The sequence below is a fragment of the Barbus barbus genome (genome assembly GCF_936440315.1).
Source record: "Barbus barbus genome assembly, chromosome: 29".
Taxonomy (NCBI): Eukaryota; Metazoa; Chordata; class Actinopteri; order Cypriniformes; family Cyprinidae; genus Barbus; species Barbus barbus.
This window is the reverse complement of record NC_136757.1, coordinates 11,825,273-11,850,675: the sequence shown is the minus strand read 5'-3', so window position 1 is coordinate 11,850,675 and position 25,403 is coordinate 11,825,273. Positions and strand designations below refer to the sequence as shown.

Here is a 25,403-nt window from a genome sequence, read left to right as displayed (position 1 = left end):
CCTGGAAAAAAAAAACGATTGCCCTCTTAAATGTGATTGTTGTCACTGCTGTGAACTAACTGCCACACAGAATGTAGCCTGTTGTATATACAGGCCAAAAACCAGCCAAAGTACCAGCGCAAAAAACACTAAGCACAATATTGTCTAAATTATTGTTAGTAGAAAATATCAAGATAGATAGATGTAATATGATTTATAATATGACCGCAAGGGGTGTGCGATATTGGCCCAAAATAAAAAAAATAAAAAAATTGTGCCTCTGCTTGTAGATGCCAGAGGTGTTGGTAGCAGGACGCGATAACCGGCCCGGGCTGCTGGGGAAGCAGCAGGCTATGCCCCATGCTCTTGCATTGTACCAGCAGCAGATTACCATGGCACATGAATCTTCCCAGGAGGCCAAACAGCAACAACCACAGCCAACCAAATCTCAGCATAACACAGGGGGCGGAGACTCAAGCAGCCCACGGGTCAGGACTCGCAGCCCTGGTGTCTCTGACAGAGAGAGAGAAGGTAAGCTGGTCCTTATCCCTCTGTTCCTTGTCCCTCTGCTCCTTATCTTTTCATCTATTCTTTCAGTTTGTTTTCCTCTCCAGCTTTCTCAACCACCATTGTTTTCCTCGGTTGTGTCTACTACACCAATGAAGCAAGTTCTGATGTGTGTGTTTGTACACATGTGGAGTGAGCAGTAGGGTTGTTGCCTTTTTGAGTGCAGTGAAGAGTGTTGGTTGTAAATATAGTAAAAAAGGGCAGTGTATATTTAGCCAAGACCCGACCACCTAGATGGACAGCTAGTGAACCAATTTTGTTACTTGACATGTGCAATTATAAAATTTGATGCTGTTTTAGTAACAGCCTGACGTGTGGTGACTAGGGGTGGAACGATACATGTATTCGTACCGAACCGTCACAGTACGGACATCTCGGTTCGGTGCATGAGGCCTTACAACAAATACAGGCAATTCACCCCCAATCCAGAAGGGGGCGCCCACAGTAATGCAACGCTGTTTAATAACCACCAGGAAAAGAACCGCGAATGCCATGAGTTGCGCACTTGAAAACAAAGCCCACTAGACAGTGACCATGTGCTGATTCTGAATGCGTCTCTCACAAAGGAGTATACTTTAAAGGCTTGCGCACTGAACTGTTTGCGAAATGGAGCTTTGTGCTCGTGTATCCTACCTCTCTCGTTCGGCACAAATCCAAATATTCCATAATATTTCCATATTTGCGATGTAACGTATCTGAATACTAAACTATTGTTTATGTAAATTATAGGCTTTGTACTTCAGTCGCGTTCCAATGGTGACACAGAGGCGCACGCGCTGATGTTTGGTTCACTGTATTTTATTTTGATGAAGTACCAACTGCGCTGTCAAGTTAGCAATGCTGGAACGGATGTTTTGTGTGTGTGTGTGTGTGTATGTGTATGTGTGTGTGTGCACACCAGTGCGATCACTTCAACTGTTTCCTTATACCAGCACAAAAATTAACTGAAACTGTTTTTCCCCTTGTGTATCTGTAAACTAAATCAAATATATTTCAAGAATTTATTTCTTGTATGTATATATGTACTGCAGATTTTATTTATATATATATATATATATTAATATATTAACATAATGTAATAATATTTAGTATTTTCACATCTAGGTGGAAAAAATTGTAATTTGTACTACTGTCCGTTCAAAATAAATGAAAAGAAACCAAGCATAGTAGATTTTTATTTATTTTTATTTTTTTCCTGTTGTACCGAAATCGTATCGAACCGTGACCCCCAAACCGAGGTACGTACCGATCCGTGACATCTGTGTACCTTTCCACCCCTAGTGGTGACAGGCTTTACAGGCAAAGGATGCATCATATTTACTGTTGTTTGGCAAATTTTCAGTGGCAAAATCATTTCAAATGATCATGAATTTCACATTAGGGTGAAAAATGTTCTCATACAGATTCAAGGGTTCAAGTTGGTCTCACAGGTTCTCCAAGGTGACCATAAGAAAGCTGCTTGGTTTGAAAGTGTGAGCTGTGCTTCATACATCACTAGCACACTATGGACCATAGATTAATCTATGTGCCTGCAAAATAGTGCTGAAATTTTGCCGTGATCCACATAAACACAGAAAAAGTAAAATCTTGAGTTTATTCAATATTAAAACCAAATTAAACTATACTGAAATTGAAAACCAAAATACAGCAAAAAATAAAGTCTTTTATTTGTTTTGAACCTTTAAAAGGTTCAAAACTGTAATAACCTTGCCAGTCTTTACTCTCTGAACACACATTAGGTGATTAGTGACCATATTGGTATGAGCTGAGATAAGTGATTCTTATTTTGTGTAATGTCCATCAGACATGATTTTATATTTATTAGACTGCTCTTTGGCAAGCTTGATTCTGAAAGGCCAGTTTCAGAATTCTGCCAGCAAATGTGTTTTGTATAATGATCACTAAAGTGTATAATTGACTTGTTGCCCCTGGCAGTTAATTTCCTACATGGCTGTGCTAGTCTGTATATCTCTTGCACGACTCCGTGGCCTCTTTCCTCTTTCAAAGTAAAACAATTTCAACCCAAATCAATATTTCATGTTCTATTTTTTTATTTTTATTTGGGGATTAGCATAATAAATGGGACAATAAACAGTCAGCAGGTCATTTTGGCAGTAATTTTAGACTGACTGTGCATTATCCTTTACTTAAGCTCTCGTTTTCTGTATATTCTATATTTCAGTCTATCCCTTTAAACGTGCAGACAAACTGGTGTAGTTTTTATTTATTTATTTTATGATTATCGACCATAACATGATTATCATATACTCTCGGTTTTATTACATGTTATTTATGGGAGGAGTCCTCAACGGAAATTTCACTTTATTAAAAATAGATTATGGTGATATTTAATTTGGGCACTCAGAATTAAGTTAAGTCACAAAACTGCTCCTTTCGAGTAGTTGGAGAGAGAAAGAGAGTCTTGGGTCATGGCCATGTGATGAGCTGCAGTGTGTCTGTCCCTGCAGAGCTGGAGGGGAACGAGAGATGGCTTCAGGCTCTGCTACATGGATTACGTAGGTTTACACACCACACGCATACTGACTGTTGGAGCAGACTCTAATCAAGCGTGTTGATTTCTGGGAGTGTGAATGTGTTTGCATGCCGCTAAGCTCGCAGATTCCAGCTTACAGTGTGTTGATGAGCTTGAGTCTGAATAACTGTTGTCTGTGTGTTTTCACACTGGAGATTGCTGCTTTTGATGCAGGGGGTTGTGATGATTTGAGCTTTGACATTTTCACCTTCGGTAAAAAAAGAGTGTCATAAAATGCTATCCAGTAATTATCTCTTTGACAGTCACCATTTTATGTTTGTTTTTTTCCATGTGTGCAGATAAATCTCGGGCATTCTCTCCTCTTCCGGATGGTAAAAAGATTCCCGGTGCTGATGACGTTCGGGCTGTAGGTCTTGGCCGGCCAGTGATGTCACCGTACCAGCTCTCTCCCAGAGACATGGCCAAACTCAGCCATGAACAGCTGCTACTCTACAATCCCTGTAAGACAACATAGCCCTGTTAATTAGGTCAATAATAATAATAGTTATCCTAAAATATTATGTGTGTATATACACACACATACACACAAAGTAATAACATTAGCTAAAAATACAAAATGTGTTTATATGTTTAATAATTGCGCGTTATAACCAATCTCACACGATTCCGTTGAGTTTAAGAATACAATCGTCAATCCGAGGCGTTCAGATTAGTCATCGCTGAAACACCAGAGTTTTGTTGTTCAGTGTGCACTCGCTGTCTGAATTCTGCTCTGTCGCGAATACTCTCATCATTATCAACAAAGTGCAGATTTACGTGCGATGTTAGTATAAGAGATTGACTAAAAAGATAAGATGTGTAGTTAATAGATTACATTAGGTTACTTTTAGCCATACCCTGGAGTTGGTTCACTCTCCGGCTATTAATCTAAGTAAATAATTTAATAAATTAGCAAGATAATATTGTGTTTTGGTGATCTCACAGGTGAATGGCAGGACGATATGGCTATGGAGCATATCACCCAACATTAGTGCAAAGTTGAATTTACAGGAGCCATTACTCCAGTCTTCATCAAACCATAATACATTACCATGTAAAAGTTTGGAGCAGTTACAAAACTAAAGGAAAAAAAGAACAACAACAACAAAAATACTTTTCAGTATTTTTCAGTTAAGATGTTTATTTAGTTGCAGAAGATTTATTTTGTTCTTTTGAACTTTCTATTCTAGAACAAAATCACATCTTATGCAAAAATATAAAGCAGCAAAAATTGTTTTCAACATTGACAGTTATAAGAACCATTTTACTAATTTAGCACCAGTAATTTAGCACCAAATCAGCATATTAGATTGGTATAAAAGAAAACAGTTTTAAACATTTAAACTGTGATATTTCTCACTATTACTGTTTTACTGTATTTTTGATCAAATAAATGCAGGCTTGTTGAGCATAAAAAAAATCTAATCTTAATTATTCCCAACTTTTGTCCAGTAGTGTAAATAATACCATCAATAATGTAATCTTTGTTATTTATATTATTGAGATTGTATGTATTTTTTTATTTATTTCCCTCTTTCAGCATTGGCTCCCACTCTACAGCCACAGGAGAGAATGGCTGCAGTGCGGCCTCTCCACATCCCAGAACCCCCTCCTCTCATCTCCTCTGCCAAACCTGGTGGTTCCATCACGCAGGTAAAAGCAGCACATAATCTCTCACAGTACCAATGTTCTTTAAAAGTCATATAACTAGGACCTATCATATTATGTATAATACATTCAGAGAGTTTTAATGGCTTGTTAATGCTAACATGCATAATTACACTGGTGTACATGTTTTGTATTGCAGGGTACTCCGGTGCAATTGCACAACCCTTCTCATGGCTCTGACCATGGGAAAATCCCAGCACCAGGATCCCTGGCTCTCTCATGGATGGACCAGAGGAAAATGGGTGAGTTTGAGTCGTGATTGTGAGAGATCACACGTCAACTGTCCATTTTCCATATCCAACATCTCTTTCTGTCTCCTCAGGTGGGTTTCCAGTGGTTAAACAGGAGCAGTTGTCTCCACGCGGGGCCGCCTCCTCTCAGACTGAGAATCTCTCCTCACAGGACAGCGCTACGTCACGGGGTGAGTTTGGGACAAATCATTATCCCTCATCTCAATTCAGTTTTAATTCAAAGAGATTAAAATGCAGAAATAAGGCTCATATCATTAAGAGATTGAAAATGTTAACTCACTCTCACAGGCCCCATGCCAGCTGTTCAGGGTGGCAGCATCACAAAGGGCATCCCTGGCACACGTGTGCACCAAGATCCTACCATATCATATCGAGGAGGTTCAATCACTCAGGTAAGAAGCTTCTGTCTGCCCAGCACACATTTAAAAATGGAAAATGCACAGTGAACTTGGTTCATATTTGTGGTTACAACTGTGTCAGTGCATTTTTCTGTTACGTGATGTTCTCATTCTTGAAGTCCTCACATTACAGTGAGCAGTCAGCTCATATAAAAGCCCCTTCAAAAAGCGCATTGGAACGGGCAGTTTGTGTCACAGCCATATCACATCTCATTATGACATAACTGGTAATCAGTTGCCATAGCAACAGAGACACAGTGTCCAAACCTATTCTCTCCTTTTATTAATGTGTTTATACGCCTACGCAGTCTGATGTTACCGATCACTCAAGCACACACTCAGTATGCCAACTGACCTACTGTGACACATTACATGCTCAAGCAAATCAGAATAGGTTAGGGTAAGCATTAAATCAGACCAGAGATGAGCTCTGTGTTTAAGTGTGTGGCAGATTTATTGGGAGATCATTGTTCACCTGAGGTAAGAGTTCACCTGAGATATGGTTATATGCAGCTGTACGACATACGGTGTTATGTAATGCTGAAACATTATCCAGTGTGCCATTTAAAGATCAAACTTTTAAAAATTATTTTGTCCTGCTGCGATTTCTTGCAACAGTTTGAACTGTTGTCTGGCTTTTTTGTAGCACAATCAACATGATCATTACTGTAAACTTAAAATATAATTATGAAATACCAGTGACACAAAGTACTTACTTCCTCTTTTCTCACAACACAAGGGTCAAACCAGGTCAGGCCCCAGGAAGTCTTACCCTCCTTGATGTACATTGTAGGCTAACCAAAATTACAAAGGTTTTTTTTTTTTTTTTGTGCGGCATTACATTTTTTGTTTTGTTTTACATCTTTTACTCATAGTTGCCTTTACACACTATAATTGGAAAAAGTATTTTTTACTTATTACAAGCATTACCTTTAAAGACATATCAAATCAGAATTGACCAGTTATTATCTTTGTAAATTTGCCTCATTTTATAGTTCACATTTTATTTTTGCATGTTATACTAAAGTAAATTATTTCATATTTTGATGACTTTCTCTTATTCTGAAGCAGTTTTTCTGCTGATTGTTTTTTGTTTTTTTCTTGTGTGCATTAAAGTAATTTTGACACTGTGTATTATATATGATTTATCCATGCACATCATTATTATTTTTAAATTCATGTAGTCTTGTAATCTTTCATTCAAAGCATTAACGTCCTCTCCCCCTTCAAAATGACATCTCTTCTTTGATGTCTACTCACAGCAATCAGCAAACAGTAACAATCCATTCAAAATAAAGTTACATCCTACATTTATTTTTTCCATTAAACAAAGTATCACTTGGATATACGTCACAAACAGGAAGAAAAGAATTATCATTCTGTTTCAGGCCTTTCCTATCATTTCTTTCAGGGCACTCCTGCAGATGTCTTGTATAAGGGCACAATAACCCGTCTGATCACTGAAGACAGCCCCAACAGAGAGAGAAGCAGAGATGACACTCCTTCTAAGGGGCACGTTGTCTACGAGGGCATCAGTGGACACATCCTTTCCTTTGACCGTAGGTGTACACAAACATGCAAATGCTCAAAACATAATAAAGGGAGAAGTTGTCTCTGAATATTGTTTGTGTTTGAACACACAGGGGGTCCAAATTCTAAGGAAGAGGGCCGTGGAGACATGGCTGGGCTGAAGAGGACCTATGACATGATGGAGGTTGGCATTTCTCGTGTGCCACCCATCAGAGACTCACTATCTGCCGCTGAAGGTGAGGATAAGACGCCCTTATTTAACAAGCATGGACAACAGAGTTCCACTGTTTATCCTTTTTCAGTTAACGTTCCTTCACCTGCCGTTTCTCTCTTTTGCAGGCTTGATCAGTCGAGCAATGCCTCACGAGCGTGATAGTCCTCATCTACACCACATGCGTGGCTCTATATCCCAAGGTCAGCATGATCTCAGAAACTCAACCTCAACTGATCACCTTTAGCTCTTGCTCTCATTTTCTGTCTTACATCTCTTTTTTTTTTTTTTTTTTCTCTCCCAGGAATCCCACGGGATGACTGTCAGCGCCGGGAGGTTAAACAGATGAAAAGAGAGGGTTCCCCATCACCCCGTGGCCCTGGTCATCCCACTGACTCTCTTAAATCACGCTCTCACGACAGTATGGTGACCACCGTCAAAGAAGGAGGACGCTCCATCCACCTGATCCCTCCTGAGGGGGTTGTGATAGGCAAGCCTAAGGAGGGCTCAATCACCCAGGTGACTGGCTTTGATTGGTGTTTTTTTTTGGTATGGTAGGATATATGGCAAATGAATTTTAATACAGTAAAATCCTGAAAGTAAAACAATTTTCTTACCATGTTTATTTCATATTTTTAGGTTTTGCCTGAAACTGCAGAAAATACACTATGGCTATAAATATTGAAATTTCCAAAATTATGAGAACTAGAGTACATTTTTTTTGTACATCTACACTCTTAAAAAAAAAAAAAAAGGTGCCAGACGGAACAAATAATTCTTTCCATTTCTTCTGGATCAAAAGCCTTACATTTGTCATGCTATAAATTCTTTAATTGGTTGTTCATTAAATACATTCAAAAATATAAAGAAAATCTAAAAGTAACAAGACTTGATAAGATTAAAATGTTGCCTTTACAGTATATATTAAACATCAATACTCAGCCCTATGTCAAATTAACCGAATACTCACTAAATGTGTGTTCTACAGGGAACCCCCCTGAAACAAGAGCCTGTTGGCTCATCCAAGCGCCATGATGTGCGGTCCATCATCGCTAGCTCTACTCTGGAATGTCCTCTCATCTAGAGCTCAGGCCCGAGCACAGAGGATCTGACAGGGCTCGCTATGAGGAGGTAGGGAGCAAATCACGACCCAGCGCTGTAATCAGCACCCCCGGCTCTCTGTCCCGTACTTCTCCATTGGCACTTAGTGGAGAGCAGAGCAGCAGACCCCACCACAGTCCAGTGGGCTATGAAGATCACAAAAGATCCGGCTACCCTCCGGCCTCACACAGAGCCTCTCCACTGTCCGGCAGAGAAACCTCACAGCGTGCACATGAAGGTATCATGTTCTACCAATCACTGGCTTTCAGGAGCTGGTGGTAGTTTGTATGGTGTTTAAATGTTCTTTCACTGTGTGTGACTTAGGCTCTAGTAAGGCCCAGCAGCAGGAGAGAAAAGCCACTCCCACCCCTCGAGAGGTGAGCTCCACTAAGTCTCCACTGACTGTTGGTGAGCACACTGCGTCTTTGGCCTACGAGAGGATCCTGCAGGGGCTGGGAACGGATATGTACCGTGGCCAGATACCTCTACCATTTGACCCTGCAACTCTGCCCAGGGGAATCCCGATTGAGCCAGGTATTTGCAGTTTAGCAGCACAAATGTTAGGGTGCAAATTTCCGTGATTATGGAATACTTGGAAATATCAGGGAACGTGGTTTCCAGACCAGTAAAATGTTATAATTTTTTTAAAAATTAAAATGAATAATGATATCAAGGTATTTCCCATTTTATTTATATATTAAATGTGTTTAAAATTACATATATGCTACCTTTCAGAAGTTTGGGGTCAGTAAAAAAAAAAAAGAAAGTTTTTAATTAGCACGCTTATTTAGCAGGGATGCTTTAGGGAAGTGGTGTGTGGCCAAGTATGGTGACCCATACTCAGAATGTGTGCTCTGCATTTAACCCATCCAAGTGTACACACAGTAGTGAACACACAACCGGAGCAGTGGGCAGCCAATGCCACGACTGCCCCTATATTGATCAAAAATGACAGTAAAGACATTTATAATGTTAGAAAAGATTTCTATTTTAAATAAACACTGTTCTTTTCAACTTCATAGTTAAAGAATCCTGGAACAATTAAACAGCACATCTGTTTTCCACCTTGATAATAGCACATTTCTTAAGCACCAAATCATCATTCTAAAATGATTTCAGAAATATCATGTGACACTGAAGACTGGAGTATTGATTGCTGAAAATTAAGCTTTGAATCACAGGAATAAACCACATTTTTAAATATATTCAAATAGAAGAAATTTTAAATTGTATTATTTCACAACTTTTTACTGTATTTTTGTACAAATAAATGTAGCCTTGGTGAACAAAATAGATTTGAACAAACTGGCCCCAAACTTATATTTGAAAATAATTGTAGTATATCATGCATTATGTAATGTATTTGTCAGCTGGCTTTGACTTGTCTTGTCTCCCCACAGCAGCATATTACCTGCCCCGTCACCTGCCCCCTGGCCATGGCTATCCTCACCACTACCCACCCTACCTGATTAGAGGATTCCCTGAAACAGCAGCCCTGGAGAACAGACAAACGCTCTTCAACGACTACATTACCTCCCAGCAGATGCACCAGTGGCCAGCCGCTGCTGCCATAGCTGCCCAGAGACCCGACCTGCTCAGAGGCTTAACACCTCGAGAGCAGTCTCTTAACTTGGCCTACTCACCCACACCCAGAGGTGAGGAGTCCTTAAGGGGGCTTTAGTCCTTGGGCTTTAGTCCTTCACATATTTTAAACCTTCTAAAGAAATGGAGCACAATTTAAATCATTATTCACTGAAAATTGCTTGATAGTTAGTAAACAATGGTATATTTAATTTTTTTTGGAGAACTATTCTAAATAACCTTCACCCACACCCAGAGGTGAGGAGTCCTTAAGGGGGCTTTAGTCCTTCACATATTTTAAACCTTCTAAAGAAATGGAGCACAATTTAAATCATTATTCACTGAAAATTGCTTGATAGTTAGTAAACAATGGTATATTTAATTTTTTTTGGAGAACTATTCTAAATAACCTGGTCATGTAACTGAATACAAAAATAAAAACAACATATTAAATACTTATGTTCATCAGAGGCACGTTAATTTTTTCTATCCATTTGCAGGAACATCCGCATCTCCCATGGATCGTATCACATACATCCCAGGAACCTCTCCAGCTTTCCCTAGCGGAGCCTACAACACATCTCCCATCTCACCAGGTACAAAGCAGCACACTCACTCAAACAAACAACATATTGATTTAAAACTAATTTTCTTTATAAGTGCCATTCACTTTATACCTCTATCTCTCAACAGTGGGAGCCTCTCACATGAGCAAGATGCAAGGCAGTTCGACGTCCTCCGAGAGAGAGAGAGAGCGGGAGAGAGAGCGGGAAAGAGAGCGGGATCGTGAGAGAGAGCGAGAGCGGGATCGAGAGAGGGACAGGGAACGAGATCGTGAGCGAGAGCGTGAGCGTGAGAAAGATCGGGACAGAGAAAGAGAAAGAGACAAGTCCCTCGGTCATGGTAACGTGGAACATGCCCCTATATGGAGACCAGGTGAGCGCCCTCACTGCCTTTTACTTTTAATGTGTACAGTCACTTTATGGAATGTCTTTATATCATCATCTTTGGGGGCTTTTCTCAGCAAATATTTATAGGATTAATTATATTTTTTTATCAATGTTTAATGGACTTATTTTTGTATTTTCAGTTGTTTTTTTGTTTTATTTTAGTTTACTTTAGTAATGTACTTTTGTAATTTTTGTTAGATTTTGAGGTTTTAAATTTCTATATAGCTTTATTATATATATATATATATATATATATATGTATATGTATATGTGTATGTATGTATGTACAGTTGTGGTCAGAATTATTGGAACCCTTGGTAAATATGATCAAAGAAGACTGTGAAAATGAACCTGCTTTGTTAATCCTTTTGATCTTTTATTTAAAAAAATCACAAAAAGCTAACCTTTCATTGGATAATAAGAATTTAAAATGGGGGGAAATATCATTATGAAATCAATGTTTTTCTCTGATACACATTGGTCACAATTAACGGCACCTTTTTATTCAATACTTTTTGAAACCTCCATTTGTCAGTTTAACAGCTCTAAATCTTCTCCTATAATGCCTGATGAGGTTAGAGAACACCTGACAAGAGATCAGAGACCATTCCTTCATCCAGAATCACTCCAGACCCTTTAGATTCCCAGCTCCATGACGGTGCCCTTCTTCTCTTCAGTTCACCTCACTCATTTTCTACAGGGTTCAGGTCAGAGGACTGGAATGGCCAGCAGAAGCTTGGTTTTGTGCTCAGTGACCCATTTTTGTGTTGTTTTTGAGGTTTGTGTTTGGATTATTGTACGGTTGGAAGATCCAAACATGGCCCATTATAAGATTTCTAACAGAGTCAGTCACTTATTGATTTTTTTATCTGTTGGTATTTGATAGAATCCATGATGCCATGTGTCTGAACAAGATGTCCAGGACCTCCAGCAGAAATATAGGCCCACAACATCACAAATACAGCAGTATATTTCATTGTACACATGGGGTACTTTTTATCCCTGTGTTCACCAAACCCATCTTGAGTGTTTGCTGCTAAAAAGCTCATTTTTTAGTTTCATCTGACCATAGAAGCCAGTCCCATTTGAAGTGCCAGTCCTGTCTGATAACTGAATATGCTGGAGTTTGTTTTTGGATGAGCTAGGAGAATTTTTCTTGAAATCCTCCCAAACAACATGTGGTGATGTAGGGGCTGTTTGACAATTTTTTTTAAAGGTTTTCTGACCCCGAGACTCAACTATTTTCTGCAATTCTCCAGCTGTGATCCTTGAAGAGTCTTTAGCCACTCAAACTCTCCTTCTCACCGTGCATTAGGACGATATAGACACACGTCCTCTTCCAGGCAGTTTCATTACATTTTCTGTTGATTGGAAATTCCTAATTATTGCCCTGATGGTGGAAATGGGGATTTTCACTGCTCTAGCTCTTTTCTTAAAGCCACTTCACTAATTTGTGAAGCTCAATTATCTTTTGCTGCACATCAGAAATATATTCTTTGTTTTTTCTCATTGTGATGGATGATTAAGGGAATTTGGGCTTTGTTTTCCCTCCTATTTATATTTCTGTGAAACAGGAAGCCATGGCTGGATAATTTCATGTTCATAATCACCCTAGAGTGCTCAAAATTGTGAATATGAATGGGAGTATACTTCAGAGATATTTTACTCTTAAGAATTTCTAGGGGTGCCAATAATTGTGTCCAACGTGTGTTTGAGAAAAACATTTATTTCATAATGATATTTCCCCCCATTTTAAATTCTTATTATCCAATGAAAGGTTAGCTTTTTGTGATATTTTTTTTTTTTTTAAATAAAAGATCAAAAGGATTAACAAAGCAGGTTATATATATCTATATATAGCTGTAATTATAATTGGATTAATATTGAATTGTTCAGTGTACTTTAGCCAATAATCAATATGCAGGTCAGCGTTGCTAAATGTCTGAACATTGTCCAAACAGGAGCACCGGAACAGATGGGTGGCAGCAGTTCTCGTCCCCCATCTCATCCATTCAGTCATCAGTCGTCTCCGCTCTCCCCTCGTCCCCAGGACAGCCTGCAGCAGAGACCTAGCGTTCTGCACAACACCAGCTCAAAGAGCCTGCCCAATTCTGAGCACAACAGTCCCTCTGTACTGAGGTGAGTCTCCACTGCTCAAACTGCTGCCTGATGGTCAGTCCAGTGAGATAAACAACATAATGTGTTTACCTTTACCTTTCATCAGGCCACCAGGATCTGCTCGCTACCAGGGCTTCAGTGGGCACCTTCGGTCTGGTCTAGCCAATGAGGGTTACCCATCCGGTACAGACTCGAGCGCAAAAGATTCAAACAGAGAGGGGGGCAAAAGCCATGGGCGTGGAGGTCTGCTCAAACATCAGGACCTTTCATCCTCTTCCAAGTCTGACCCCAAGCTGGCCAGCCCTGGTGCCGGTGGGTCATACCCCTCTCCGTACAACCAGGCCCCTGGTGCCCACCTCGGTCTGCCCACAAGTCGAGGGCACCCCTTGCTGGCTTCCGAAAGCAACAGCGGCAGCAGTTCCATCCCGTCCCGCGGTGGGGATAGCATCAGCAGCGCGTCAAGTAGGGAAAAGAATCAAAACAAAGTGATGTCCATACAGGAACACGAACTTCGAGCACTCGGTAAGACCACCATGACAGCGGCCAACTTCATAAACGCGATAATCATGCATCAAATTTCTTGTGATGCGGCGATGCCAGAGACTGGTGCGCTCGCAACCAACGGCACCTGTGATGGTAAGACGCTCTGGGACCTTTGGGCTGTTAATGCCACCTTCCCTCCCCTCCCTTCCCCTCCCTGTCCTTCCTGTTCTCTACCAATCCACCCAACACCTTTCCAACCCTCCACCCTTCCTCTACTCCTCCTTGGCCCCTACCCAATCCCCACCCCCTTACGTCTGTGGCCTAGTGCACGCTTGTGGTGGTTGGCATTGATCAGAATCAACCCGGTTTCCATATTCTTTCGGTTTGTTTGTTTTTTTTTCTTTGTATATGCTTCTGCCTATTGCTTTTTATATTTTTTTGGCATCTGAAGCATTGCTTAAAGACCACCAAAGGTTTACCTCCCCTTTTGCATCACCTAAACCTATTTGACTGTTTGCCAAATCCAAATTTTGTGGGGAGATTCTGCACATTTCAGTCCAAACTTCCACAAATAAATGTAATGAAGCTCATTAAATGATTTGAGCTTCTGCTCTGTAACGGCCACAGGCGTAATCTTGGTGAAATGATAATTCACTCTACGCCCTAACGGTCCAGAATGACGTGTCTGAAGACAAGCTTTTCTAGACCAGAGAGAGATCCTGAGGTGAACTTTAAGAGCTCAGTCATTCAACAAGTCATGTGGTTGCTCATCGTTTCATAATGTCTTTTATCGGCTTGCCTCTTGTGTTCCCCCTTTACCTCTTTTTTTTTTTTTTTTTTTTTTTTTTTTTTTTTTTTGGGGGGAACATTCCATAGCTCTACATTTTTGCTTCCTGTTTCATTTCCTTTTTTTGAAGGGAGGGCACTCTGGCACTTTCACAGTTTGATATCTGCATGAAGCAAACAAATTTTATAAGTTATAGAGAAAGAGGGTCGAGATGGATCTGGAGCTGAATGATTTTCAAGGTGTTTCATTCTTAATGGTTGTTGAATATCTGGATTCTTCCACCATCTTATTGAATCTACAGCCAAAAGACTAAATTATCACTAGTATCAAACACACGAGTCTTGCTTTTTGTACACTACTGTTCAAAAGTTTGAGGTGAGTCATTTATAGTGTTACCAAATATTTCTGTTTCAAAATAAATTCAGTTCTTCTGAACTGTCTGTTCATCAAAGAAAAAAAAGCAAACACTATCCCACAAAATATTAATCGACACAACTGCTATGTGTTATATAGCAGCATTGTATCAGCATAACATATATACATATATATATATATATATATATATATATATATATATATATATATATATATATATATATATATATATATATATATATATATATAGGCTGTCAAAGTTAATGCAAATTCATTTTAATGGCACTAATTTTATTAACGTGCGATTAACGCAGCACGCATTTTCTGTTTGACCCGTGGCCTAGCCCGTAGTTTGAGAAATGGAGATGCACAGTGTTGCCAACTTAGCGACTTTGCAGACCCCTATAGCGACTTTTTTCCCCTCTTCAAAAAAGCGCCTAGCAACAAATCTTTTGGGTTTGCCCAAACCTCATTTAGTTTCTGAGACTCGCCGGTACTACCGCGCAAGGTCTTGCTGTCTTGCATTGTTCAGCGAGCGGCGGAGAGGAGCAGCGCTTTCAGTTAAACGCAGATATTATGTTGCTTCTCTAATTTTACATGCAAGTATAGCTGAAATCACAGTACAGCTATTGTCTTTATCTTATGTGTATTTGATTTCATCAGACGACGGCTCGATTATCAGGATTTTTTTGCAGATTAACATCTTGGAAGTGAGAGCTTTTTATGTAGTCTTAATGGGTCACGTTTCAATCACTATTTCATATTCTTTCCGTTGTCTGACAACAGAAACATTAAAATATATCAATGAAAACAGTTTTATTGAGAATTTAGCTTCATCAAAATATTTTATATTTTGCATGTTCAGAATAAGAGCTGCCCTGTCGTGCAAAAATGTAAACAGGTTTGTGTCAGTAAATTGCTCAGTGCAAAGAGACGTAATGGGAACATTGTATTTCTGTTTTCATGTCTCTAATAGACATGAACAAGTTCTTTGGAAAATCATCTATGACCTTTGAAACATGTCTAGTCTTCATGCTCTATGTTGACTATGGTTTCAATAATAATAAACATATTTGCATAACGCATCCATATTTGTCCATGCCGATGTTGATTAGAGTATTAAAAACTTAAAGTATTCATTTAAGGTACATTTAGAACAAATAAAAATGTGCGATTTAAGTTGCGATTAATCATGAGTTAACTCATAATCATGCGATTAATAACGATGAAATATTTTAATCGATTGACAGCCCTAATATATATACATATATATTATATAGATACATTTTAAATTGTTACAAAAAATATTATAATAGAAAGCAGATATTTTAAATTGTAGTAATAATCCATAATGTAACAGTTTTACTGTATTTTTGATAATAAATGCAGCTATGGTGAGCATAAGAGTCTACTTTTGAAAGTTAATGTATATTGTGGATTATAATCAATAATTCCTCATGATTCACATCTCTGCCGATTATATTTTTGGATGTGCTAGAAGTCTATTCAGATTTTTCAATCCATGTGTTGTCAATGTAAATATTATTGCTTTTGTTAATAAATATATATATATATATATATATGTATGTAGTTTAGACCATTTATTTGTGGGAGGCTTTATCAAAGCTACCAAAAGAATGAATAGAATTAAGTGGACTGGGAATCATACAACAGCCCTTAATTAGGTGTTACCACATTTGTCACTCAGCCTCATTTTGTCATGTCAATTATATATACTTTATTCAGTTGGAAAGCTAATAATAGCTAGTGTGAAAACCAATTGTACAACTGCAGAAAAAGGAAAATATCCCTGGTTCTTAGGCCTGGTAATAAAGCAGATATATCCACCTCTCCTACCTTCACAGCTCATTTTAAACACGCATTTTGCTTCTGTTTTATTGTTGTTTTTGTTCAAAGCATTTCTGCTAATCAGCACAGTGCTTACACTTCGCTACAGTCAGATGCCTCCATAATGTTGGCTTGATCTCTGAACACACGTGTGAGCAAGTGCAAGTCATTGAGTACTGTAATCCCAGAGCCTGTATGTGACCGCACCGCTTACACACCCGTCTCTGCTCTTATCCTCAGAGTAATCCAGAGCCTTCTGCCACACCATACTCAACCGCACTTTCATGTCTTCTTCTCTTCCTGTCTATGTGTCCTCTCTGCAGCTCACCAAAAGGCACTAGAACAGCTGTACGGGTCTGAGGACAGACTTTCTCCAGGTCAGCAGCCACCTTGTGCTGTCAAAGGCTCTCAGAGAGTGGTCACCCTTGCCCAGCACATCAGTGTAAGTCCCACAAAAATGCCCCGCAAATTCTAGACAATTAAATGAAACAATCTGTTATGGCTGTCACGATTAAAATCTATTTGAAAATAATTTTATAAATTTTATCTTTTACAAAGGTAAAAAAGATATATATATATTCAAAATATATGTATACTTGTCTCCTGCTTGCACATCATCAAATGGATGTTTTCTCTTTACAGGAGGTGATCACTAAAGACTACACGCGCCAGTCGCAGCAAGGCCAGATAGGGGGTCAGTCATCTCTACAGCCTGTGTTTGGCTATCACAACTCCCCTGTGCTGGATCTCACTCGTCCTCCCAGCGCCCCCCAAGCCCAGACCCCCACAGACCCCAATGTCCGCTACACCCCAGAAGGTGCTGCTCCTGAGAGGGAGAGAGGGAGAGACAGGTCTCCTCCTCAGAGTAAGGCCTCTCCAGTGAGTCTGACTGCCGATGGGATTGAACCCGTTTCACCACCAGGGGCTGTTTCAGAGCCGGAGACGCCAGGAGCCGCCTACCCTAATGAACAGGCAGAGCAGGGGTATATAACATACGATCGAATGCATTCACACAATAGTGATGGGAGTCGGTGAATCGGTTCAAACAACGATTCTATCCAATGGACCCTTTTCACATTTCCTTGGTTCTTAGAGGTGGAAGTCGTCATGTTTGGGTGAACTTCCATAGTGGTGGACAGAAAACTACAATTATAATTTTTGCATTTCAATTTGATTGTTAATAGCTCTGGAAGCACGTCATCACAGTCTGGGAAAAGGGTCCATTCTTTAACGAATCAATAAAACTATTTGACTCAAAAGGATTCATTCACTAATTGGACATCATCTTTCATCCTGTATTTTCATTACTCTTTCTCTGCTTTTGTGTCTCAGTATGGGATCTCGTTCACCGGCCAGTAGCTCTCAACCACCAGCCTTCTTCAGTAAACTGACTGAGAGCAACTCCGCTATTGTCAAGAGCAAGAAGGAAATGATTAAGAAGATGGTGGTCGGCACAGAGGCTGAATTCAGTAAGTTAATGGGACTGAATCTGTTGGGTTTTAACTGACATTAATATGTATGTTATTGTTGCTGGCTAAAAGGGCTCAAACTTATCTCTTCCTGTCTCTGTTTTAGACCAGGGCCAACCTGGGACAGAAATCTTTAACATGCCCGCCTCTACAAATGCAGGTGAGCAGCTCCTCCAGTTGTGGTCTTTTCTCTACAGCAGCGGTTCATTTTATACCACTGTCCTGTGTCTTAAGGAAAGCTTGCCAAATAACACTTCACACACTCCTGTATCTTTAACACAACCACTGCAACATCTGTTTTAGTACCCGTGAGCGTGCGTAGTCACCCGGCACCAGAGGCCAGCGGTAATACTATAGGTCTGGAGGCTATCATCAGGAAAGCCCTCATGGGCAAGTATGATGAACAGATGGACGATCGCTCACCGTCCAACTCTGTCAACTCGATGAGTGTTGGCGTGCCAGCTGCTGTCGGGCCGCCAGCTTCAGCGGATGGGCGTTCTGAGGACCCCTACTCCCTGCCAGGTGTGCCAAATAAACCCTTGATAATTCAGCTACATTCATGGCAGCATGTGTCAGGTTTTGGCTGTATTTTTTGGACCAAATGTGCTTATATGTAAATTATTGTACAGAATTGAACAGAATGTGATAGTAAATTGTTACATGATGAGCTTGTATTTAATGCAGTTGTGTTTTCTTATCTTGCATACTGTTCATTTTGGCACCACTTTTTTTCTCATTTTTACCAAGTGACTGGTAAATTAGCACTGTTTTGTTCCTTTCATGTCTACAACAAAAGCAGCATGGCCCTCTCCTATGTATTGGTTGCATTTGCATAGATATTTCCCTGGTCAGAACAGACCTATGACCTGTTTTTGAGTTATGTTCCACCAGCTGATAATTATTTTGGAAACCCATTCAGATATCTTTATATTTGTTTGTCCAACACACTCTGATTTGTGTCCTGTGTTTGGATTCAGTTAAATCCAAAGGAGGGCGCTCTAACGGTCGCAAGACTAAGTCTCCTGGTCTGTCTGGAGGAGAGAGACCTTCATCTGTGTCCTCTGTCCACTCTGAGGGAGACTGTAACCGTCACACCCCACTCACCAACAGAGTGTGGGAGGACAGACCCTCATCTACAGGTACACGTACACGTGCACACACAATCACAATATGGGTGAGAAACGTATTAAATGTTACCAATATCTGCCAACTAAAATAACTGAATCAATTTCAGAAAGGTTGCAATAAATTGATTTGCAGTAAATTGACTATTCGTCTATTCATTAAAGAATCCTGAAAATACATTTTTCAGGGTTTTCTACAAAAGTATCAAGCAGCCCAACAGTTTTCAACGTTGATTGAAATCAGAAATGTTTCTTGAGCATCAAATCAGCATATTAGAATGATTTGTGAAGGATCATGTAAATTCAGCTTTGTCATCAAAGGAAATTATATTTTAAAACGTATTTAAATAGAAAAGCTATTTTAAATTGCAGTATTTCAAAATATGACTCTTTACTGTATTTCTGATCAAATAAATGCAGCCTTGGTGAGCATGAGACTTCTTTTAGAAACGTTACAAAACTACACATACAAACTACTTATATATTCTCTGACCATTTTTTTCTGGTTCCTCCTCTCAGGCCCCACTCCATTCCCCTGTAACCCCCTGACCATGCAGATGCGTCTCCCTAGTGGGATGATGTCGGGACCCTCACCTTCCCCAACGCAGCAGGGCACATCGGCGCCTCCACAGGGCCAGACTCAACCCCGCACCTGGGAGGAAGAACCCAAACCTCTGCTGTGCTCTCAATACGAGACCCTGTCAGACAGCGAGTGAACGCACGCCGCACACACTAGGACTGAACGTTTGCTGCTTATGAACCGAAACTTGTTACTGTAAACAGGGATGTTCATGATCACACACATACTCATGTCCATACTGACATACGAGAACACATGTCCATCTGCGCTCATGCCCTCTGATACCTCTACACACGTATTCATACATATAGAGACACACATCCCATAACCCACCCCAAGCGCGCACACTCACGCCATCAGTGGAAGTACATTACATGGCTGCAGACATGTGTTGATGTGTCATTGTGTTTGTGAATGTGCACACATGTATTGTCGTGTGCGTCACTCCAGGACTACTTGTAGGATGAATCACTTTTTAGGTTTTTTTTTTTTTTTTATATGAATATATATATATATATATATATATATACACACACACACACACACACACACTTCTATTCGTGTCGTCTTGCAGGCCTTATCAGAGTTGACTCATGGACTCGTCATGTTTTGTTGATGCGTTTTGGAGCATTCCTCATTAGACTGCTCAGGATACACACTCTTATACTGTAATACAACTGAAAATTGTTTTGTGTGTGGTGTAATGCAAAGGCTGGATGAATCCTCTGCAGAAATAAGCACCCACACACACACATGCGCACGTACACCCTCCGAGTTCTCGTGCATCTGCAGTCCTGTTGCCAAGATGACCCTGTTATTTTTTTTTTTTTACGGATCTGATGCTTTTGGGCCATCCAAGTATGTGTTTGATGAAACGAGACCTTCAGAGAAGCAGGTTAGCTGATCCCTGCACTAAACTGTACTGGTCTTGAAGCAGATTTAATTTCATCCTGTAACATTCTCTCCTTACCTTGCTACTTCTGAGAGTTTACATGGGCGGCCAAATCATTGGTTTACAGGGTACACATAATGTTCATTTGTTAACATCAAACCTTCATTTTTTTTACTTTAGTTTTGACACTCAGAAGTGACTCTAGCTGACCAATAATACATTGTCTTTCCCGTCATCTCTCTTTGATAGTGGATGTGCGAGAGGTTTTGTTTAGTTTCAAACTTTTATGTACATGAACCTTTGCATGTTTTTTTGTAATGAGTTAAGCACTTAGTCGGCAAACGGTTCCTGTCAGTGTACTTCAACAGACGCCGACATGAATGCAACTTTTTACACAGCATTTATTTTCAATTTGTTTTATACAGTGTTTTGATTTGTTTCGTCACCTACCTTGTCAAGTGTTCCACTCTCTTGCGACAATCACTGGCAGAGAGTTGAGCGAGTGGAAGCATCTTTAGGGGAAGCTGCTTTATCAGGTCTGAACGTCCCAGCAGACCTGATGTTTTTCACGTCATCTATTTGTTGAAGAGTTAAAGCCATGTCTGGCCAGTCCTTTGACATGACACTCACTGAGAGCTGCTTTACTTTCGCTCTTTGTGCTTGAATGAAGGGTTCGGGATGTGTGTGGGTTTTTTTTTGTCTGTGGGCTCTTTTGAGGAGATATATCCTGCGTAATAAAATAAAATGGAGGTGAGCAGACGCCACACCTCATATAACCTGTAGTCCTTCAGTCTGTACAGTTTTAAAGAATTCTAGTGTTAAGTGCCATGTATTTGACATATACATTTCTGAAGTTCAAACTACCAAGTGACTACGCACAATTGTTTTTTTTATTTCTTTTCTCCTTGTTATGCCAGGGTTGTACAATTTGTCACGCAGGCACAATTTAAAACCATGAAGGAGACATTTACCATGTCAGTCTCCTCTCCAAAACGCCTCTTTTTCGGACCACCTCAGCGGTGGGGTTACTAATTGCTTTGCATGCATATTAGATATAATGAAATGTTTTAATTCGTATTGTTTGACTTTTATTTGTCTCACATGGTTTTACTATGAAGGCTATCTTTAACAGTTCAAACGGCAATGCTCATTGTAATCTCAAGACTTTGGGGATATTTTTGGAAGCTAATTAAAAGATGAAACGTAAAATTTCAGCAGTGGGTTTTATCCGGTGGCGGCTTTTGTTGTTGCTTTGGTGGTTGAGGACAGTTTTAGTGCACTACCTAGTGTGGTTTTGTAAAATTGGGGCTTTGTCTTCAGTCATTTCAATCCCAGATACACTCTCATCAAGATCCCTGAATGGGGTGTGCGAACAGTAGCTATACTTTTTTTTGTTTTTGTTTTTTTAAACCATAACATCTACACAGACATCCCAGAATGCTCTGCTCTGATTTTGAGATTCATTCTCTGACATATCACTCCAAACAGTATTGTAGTTAGTGGACAAGTCACTCTAAAGTTCAGTGTTTTCTTGTATAGCGAGCCCTCTTTCCTCTATATTGACTGTTTGTTTGACCTTTTTACTGAGGACAGTATTGCACTTTCCTTAGATGAGGCGGCGTTCTCATTTGTAACTGATAAACGTAAAAGAAGCTGAGAGATTAAAACAAATGAAGAGGAGAGAGGTGGGAAAACAGCAGTAATCGTCGCCCCTCTTAAGTTTGGAAAGGTTAAGTGGGTATTTGGGTGGCATCTGTTTTTGTACAACCATTTTGTGCATATTGCTTTTTGTTTTTTTTTGTTTTTTTTTGTATTAAGACCCACTGTATTATAGCGAGGAGTGTAAATAGACCTAAAAGGATGTACATATTTATGTGATTTGCTGCAAGATTGATATTCACACTGTTGTATTTCAACATGGCCACCAGCAAGCTTTGTGGATAGCAGTGTAAAAATTAAATGAAAAAAAACAGACACTGCCTTAATGTTTAAATAAAAAGCTTATTGCCATTGATTTGTTTGTTGTCTTTTTATGATTGTGCCACTGTTGTGATTTACATTGTTCTGTTGTTGGTAGTATTTTATTTGTCAGTCTATAATGTTTCTTAATCCTGGTCCTTGTTAACCTCAGTACTGGTTCAGCTCATAAGGCCTGTACTAATGAGTTGATAAACCGAATCAGGCTTATGACTATGTCTAAAATTTAAAATTCAGGGGTGAGATTTATGCTGTGTATCTGAAATCGCCTCCAGTTCTAGGATTGCATACATCTAATTGCTATTTTTCTGGTTGTAAAGAGCACCAGGTTTGTTGTGCTTGTTTGGAGGGCTGCACAATTTTGACTAGGACTAGGAGGACTAACAACTATTAAAATTAGTTATTACTAAAAAATGATACAAGAACTTTACTATGGTAACAACACCATGTCATAAAATATATATTATTTAGTAAAAACACTTTTATTATAATGTGAATGCATATTCTAGCCTAGCGGCTAGCTAGTGTACACTGGTTGGACTGCATACTTGTTACTGAGGTGCACTATGGCACTACTCAATGTCCGTAGTTTCAGACACCACAACTAATGGCACAAATAGTGCACTATATAAGGGTATAAGGGGAAGAATTTGGACACAGCCTTAAAGTTATTAGCTGAGCAGATGGCAGAAAGCTCTTGGATTTCATCAAAAATATCTTAATTTGTGTTCCGAAGATGAACTACCCCTTTAAAGTCATGTAAATGATTGTGGATAAATATATTTCAGAATTTCATTGGCTGGAGCTTGCATTTTGTTCTGTTTGTGTGCTGATTTTTTTTGTACATAATCCTAGCCAGAAGTGGAAAGTGAAAGTACATTTACTTAGATGCACTTTTTGAGTATCTGTACTTCACTTGAGTATTATTTTTTTCTGGAAACTTATGACTTTTTCACTACATTTGAAAGATTGAAAGTATTACAACAATAAAAATAAAAGTGCATTGACAAAAAAGGAAAATTAACTTTTGGTACTTAAGTACTTTTAAAAGCAGGTACTTCTGTACTTTTACTTGAACTTGAGTAATAACGAGTCTTTACAACTTTCACTTGTAATGGAGTAATATTTGGCCCGCAGTATCTGTACTGTCACTCAAGTAATGTAATCGTGTACTTTGTAAGCTGTGTAAATCGGGAAAAACAGTGTGGATCGGACCGATCAGGCCGAGCACCAAAACAGTCTTGTAGCCAATCAACATAGAGGGCGTATACACTCATGACTGGGAGAGGAGAAAGTGAACAAGCGGAGATTTCCAGAGAGATGAATGAAATGTTACAAAGGTCAGAAAACGGTGGCTGTGTTCGAAATGGCATACTTGCTTACTGCATACTGCTTACTGCCCTGTACACAGTGTATACTGCCTATTTTTTAAAGAATAGTGTGTGAAACAGTATACAATAAGCAACAAATATTTCAGAGTAGTATGCTTAATTGTCACATGACAAACACAAACATTAATTCAGCACAGCTGTGAAGGTTGTTACCTTTTAAACACGTGCTAACTATTCTTTTTTCAAAGGCTTGTTATTAAGGCTTCATACTAGTAAACAATATTGGCCAATTGAACTCATTTCATAATTGAATAACTTTACATAGGCTATAGACTGGACTGAATTAGCTGTCTTTAACTGAACAATATTTTTGGCAGTTACACTAAGTGGAAAAAGTGATATAATCTAATTACACTAAGTGCAAATAATGATAAATTATGTTTATAATAACATAGCAGCATTTTCTTTAGCAACAGGTGTGTAAATAGTAGTTAGGTGGCAGATATTTATACTGTAGTACATTATAAAACAGTATGCAATAACATATTAGACAACAACATTTTAGTGTAAATTATCATACATTTTATTTGATGAACGCCACTTTATTGGGACAAAAACCTACTAACAGCTAAGCACACTGTATTATTAATGAGGTGTTTAATCTCCACTTTTCAAATATTTACTTAATTTTTTATTGAAAATAAATGCCTTTCTGATCTGGTATGTGATGGGAAAAGGAGTTGCACGAGTTTGACAAAAGCCGAAATCGAACTCGGATCGCTCGTGTCAACAGCAGCTCGTATCTTTTACTCTCTCCGCCACTGATTCTACAGAAATACACGTGTCTTCTGCAGAGCTGTTTATCACAGGCAGGCATTGGTGGGCGGAGTTAATGTAAATACCCAGCTAACACAGTTACGTCGTGACGACGTAACTGGACCGGACCATATACGTCGCTGCGACGTACCAAATAACGTTCCAGCGACGTAACTTTGTGATTCCCATATACGTCGTGGCAACGTTATTTGTTACGTCGCTGGAACGTGCTGAGAACGTCCTAACGACCAAACTGGAACGTCGTGAGGACGTCACTCTACCTGGTCGCAGCGACATACCAAATAACGTTCCAGAGACGTAACTTTGTGATTCCCATATATGTCGTGGCGACGTTATAGTGGTACGTCGCTGGAACGTGGCGGGTATGTAGCACTTAGTGGTGGAAATTTTCGTTCTTTCCAGAGACTCGTTCATTTTTCGTTCGTTCACCAAAATGATTCGTTCAGATTCGTTCACTAATTCGTTCAGTGACCATTTTTCCATATTACACAAATACGTCAGCATGTGCCGTTCAACTAACGTATTTACTTGTTACAAAATAAAAACCGATTTGGCTTCATTAAAAAGTGTGCCCTTCTCATTAAATGAATAAAATAAGTCTAAATAAGTAATCAAAGTCATTACTCTTTTTATCTTTTAAATTACACTCTTTTCGGATGACCAAAGCACAAGTGTTTTTTTATTTGTTTGCATACTAGGCTAGTTAACATTTAATTGTTTAGGCAGAGATTTACACGTTCAAATCTGAGATTATGTTAAACGAGGAGTTATTCTGTATGTAAAATATGAATATAAACAAGCGTGCACAGTACG

General features: G+C 39.3%; 1 protein-coding gene across 1 annotated transcript in view; it reads left to right on the top strand.

Moving 5' to 3' along the window:
• The window catches only part of LOC306849196 (nuclear receptor corepressor 2-like), a 122,528-nt gene extending 102,518 nt beyond the window's left edge, over positions 1 to 20,010 (top strand). Inside the window, 26 exon segments of the mRNA XM_079384061.1 lie at positions 270 to 510; positions 3,015 to 3,062; positions 3,379 to 3,540; positions 4,620 to 4,732; positions 4,887 to 4,998; positions 5,001 to 5,168; positions 5,287 to 5,390; positions 6,808 to 6,955; positions 7,040 to 7,162; positions 7,266 to 7,340; positions 7,442 to 7,656; positions 8,126 to 8,192; positions 8,195 to 8,476; positions 8,563 to 8,772; positions 9,639 to 9,893; positions 10,320 to 10,415; positions 10,513 to 10,755; positions 12,731 to 12,908; positions 12,994 to 13,409; positions 16,704 to 16,822; positions 17,023 to 17,363; positions 17,713 to 17,849; positions 17,956 to 18,009; positions 18,153 to 18,371; positions 18,827 to 18,988; positions 19,493 to 20,010. Coding sequence (XP_079240187.1) covers positions 270 to 510; positions 3,015 to 3,062; positions 3,379 to 3,540; positions 4,620 to 4,732; positions 4,887 to 4,998; positions 5,001 to 5,168; positions 5,287 to 5,390; positions 6,808 to 6,955; positions 7,040 to 7,162; positions 7,266 to 7,340; positions 7,442 to 7,656; positions 8,126 to 8,192; positions 8,195 to 8,476; positions 8,563 to 8,772; positions 9,639 to 9,893; positions 10,320 to 10,415; positions 10,513 to 10,755; positions 12,731 to 12,908; positions 12,994 to 13,409; positions 16,704 to 16,822; positions 17,023 to 17,363; positions 17,713 to 17,849; positions 17,956 to 18,009; positions 18,153 to 18,371; positions 18,827 to 18,988; positions 19,493 to 19,689 — 4,485 coding nt within the window. The 3' untranslated portion in view covers positions 19,690 to 20,010.
• Positions 20,011 to 25,403: the final 5,393 nt, after the last annotated feature.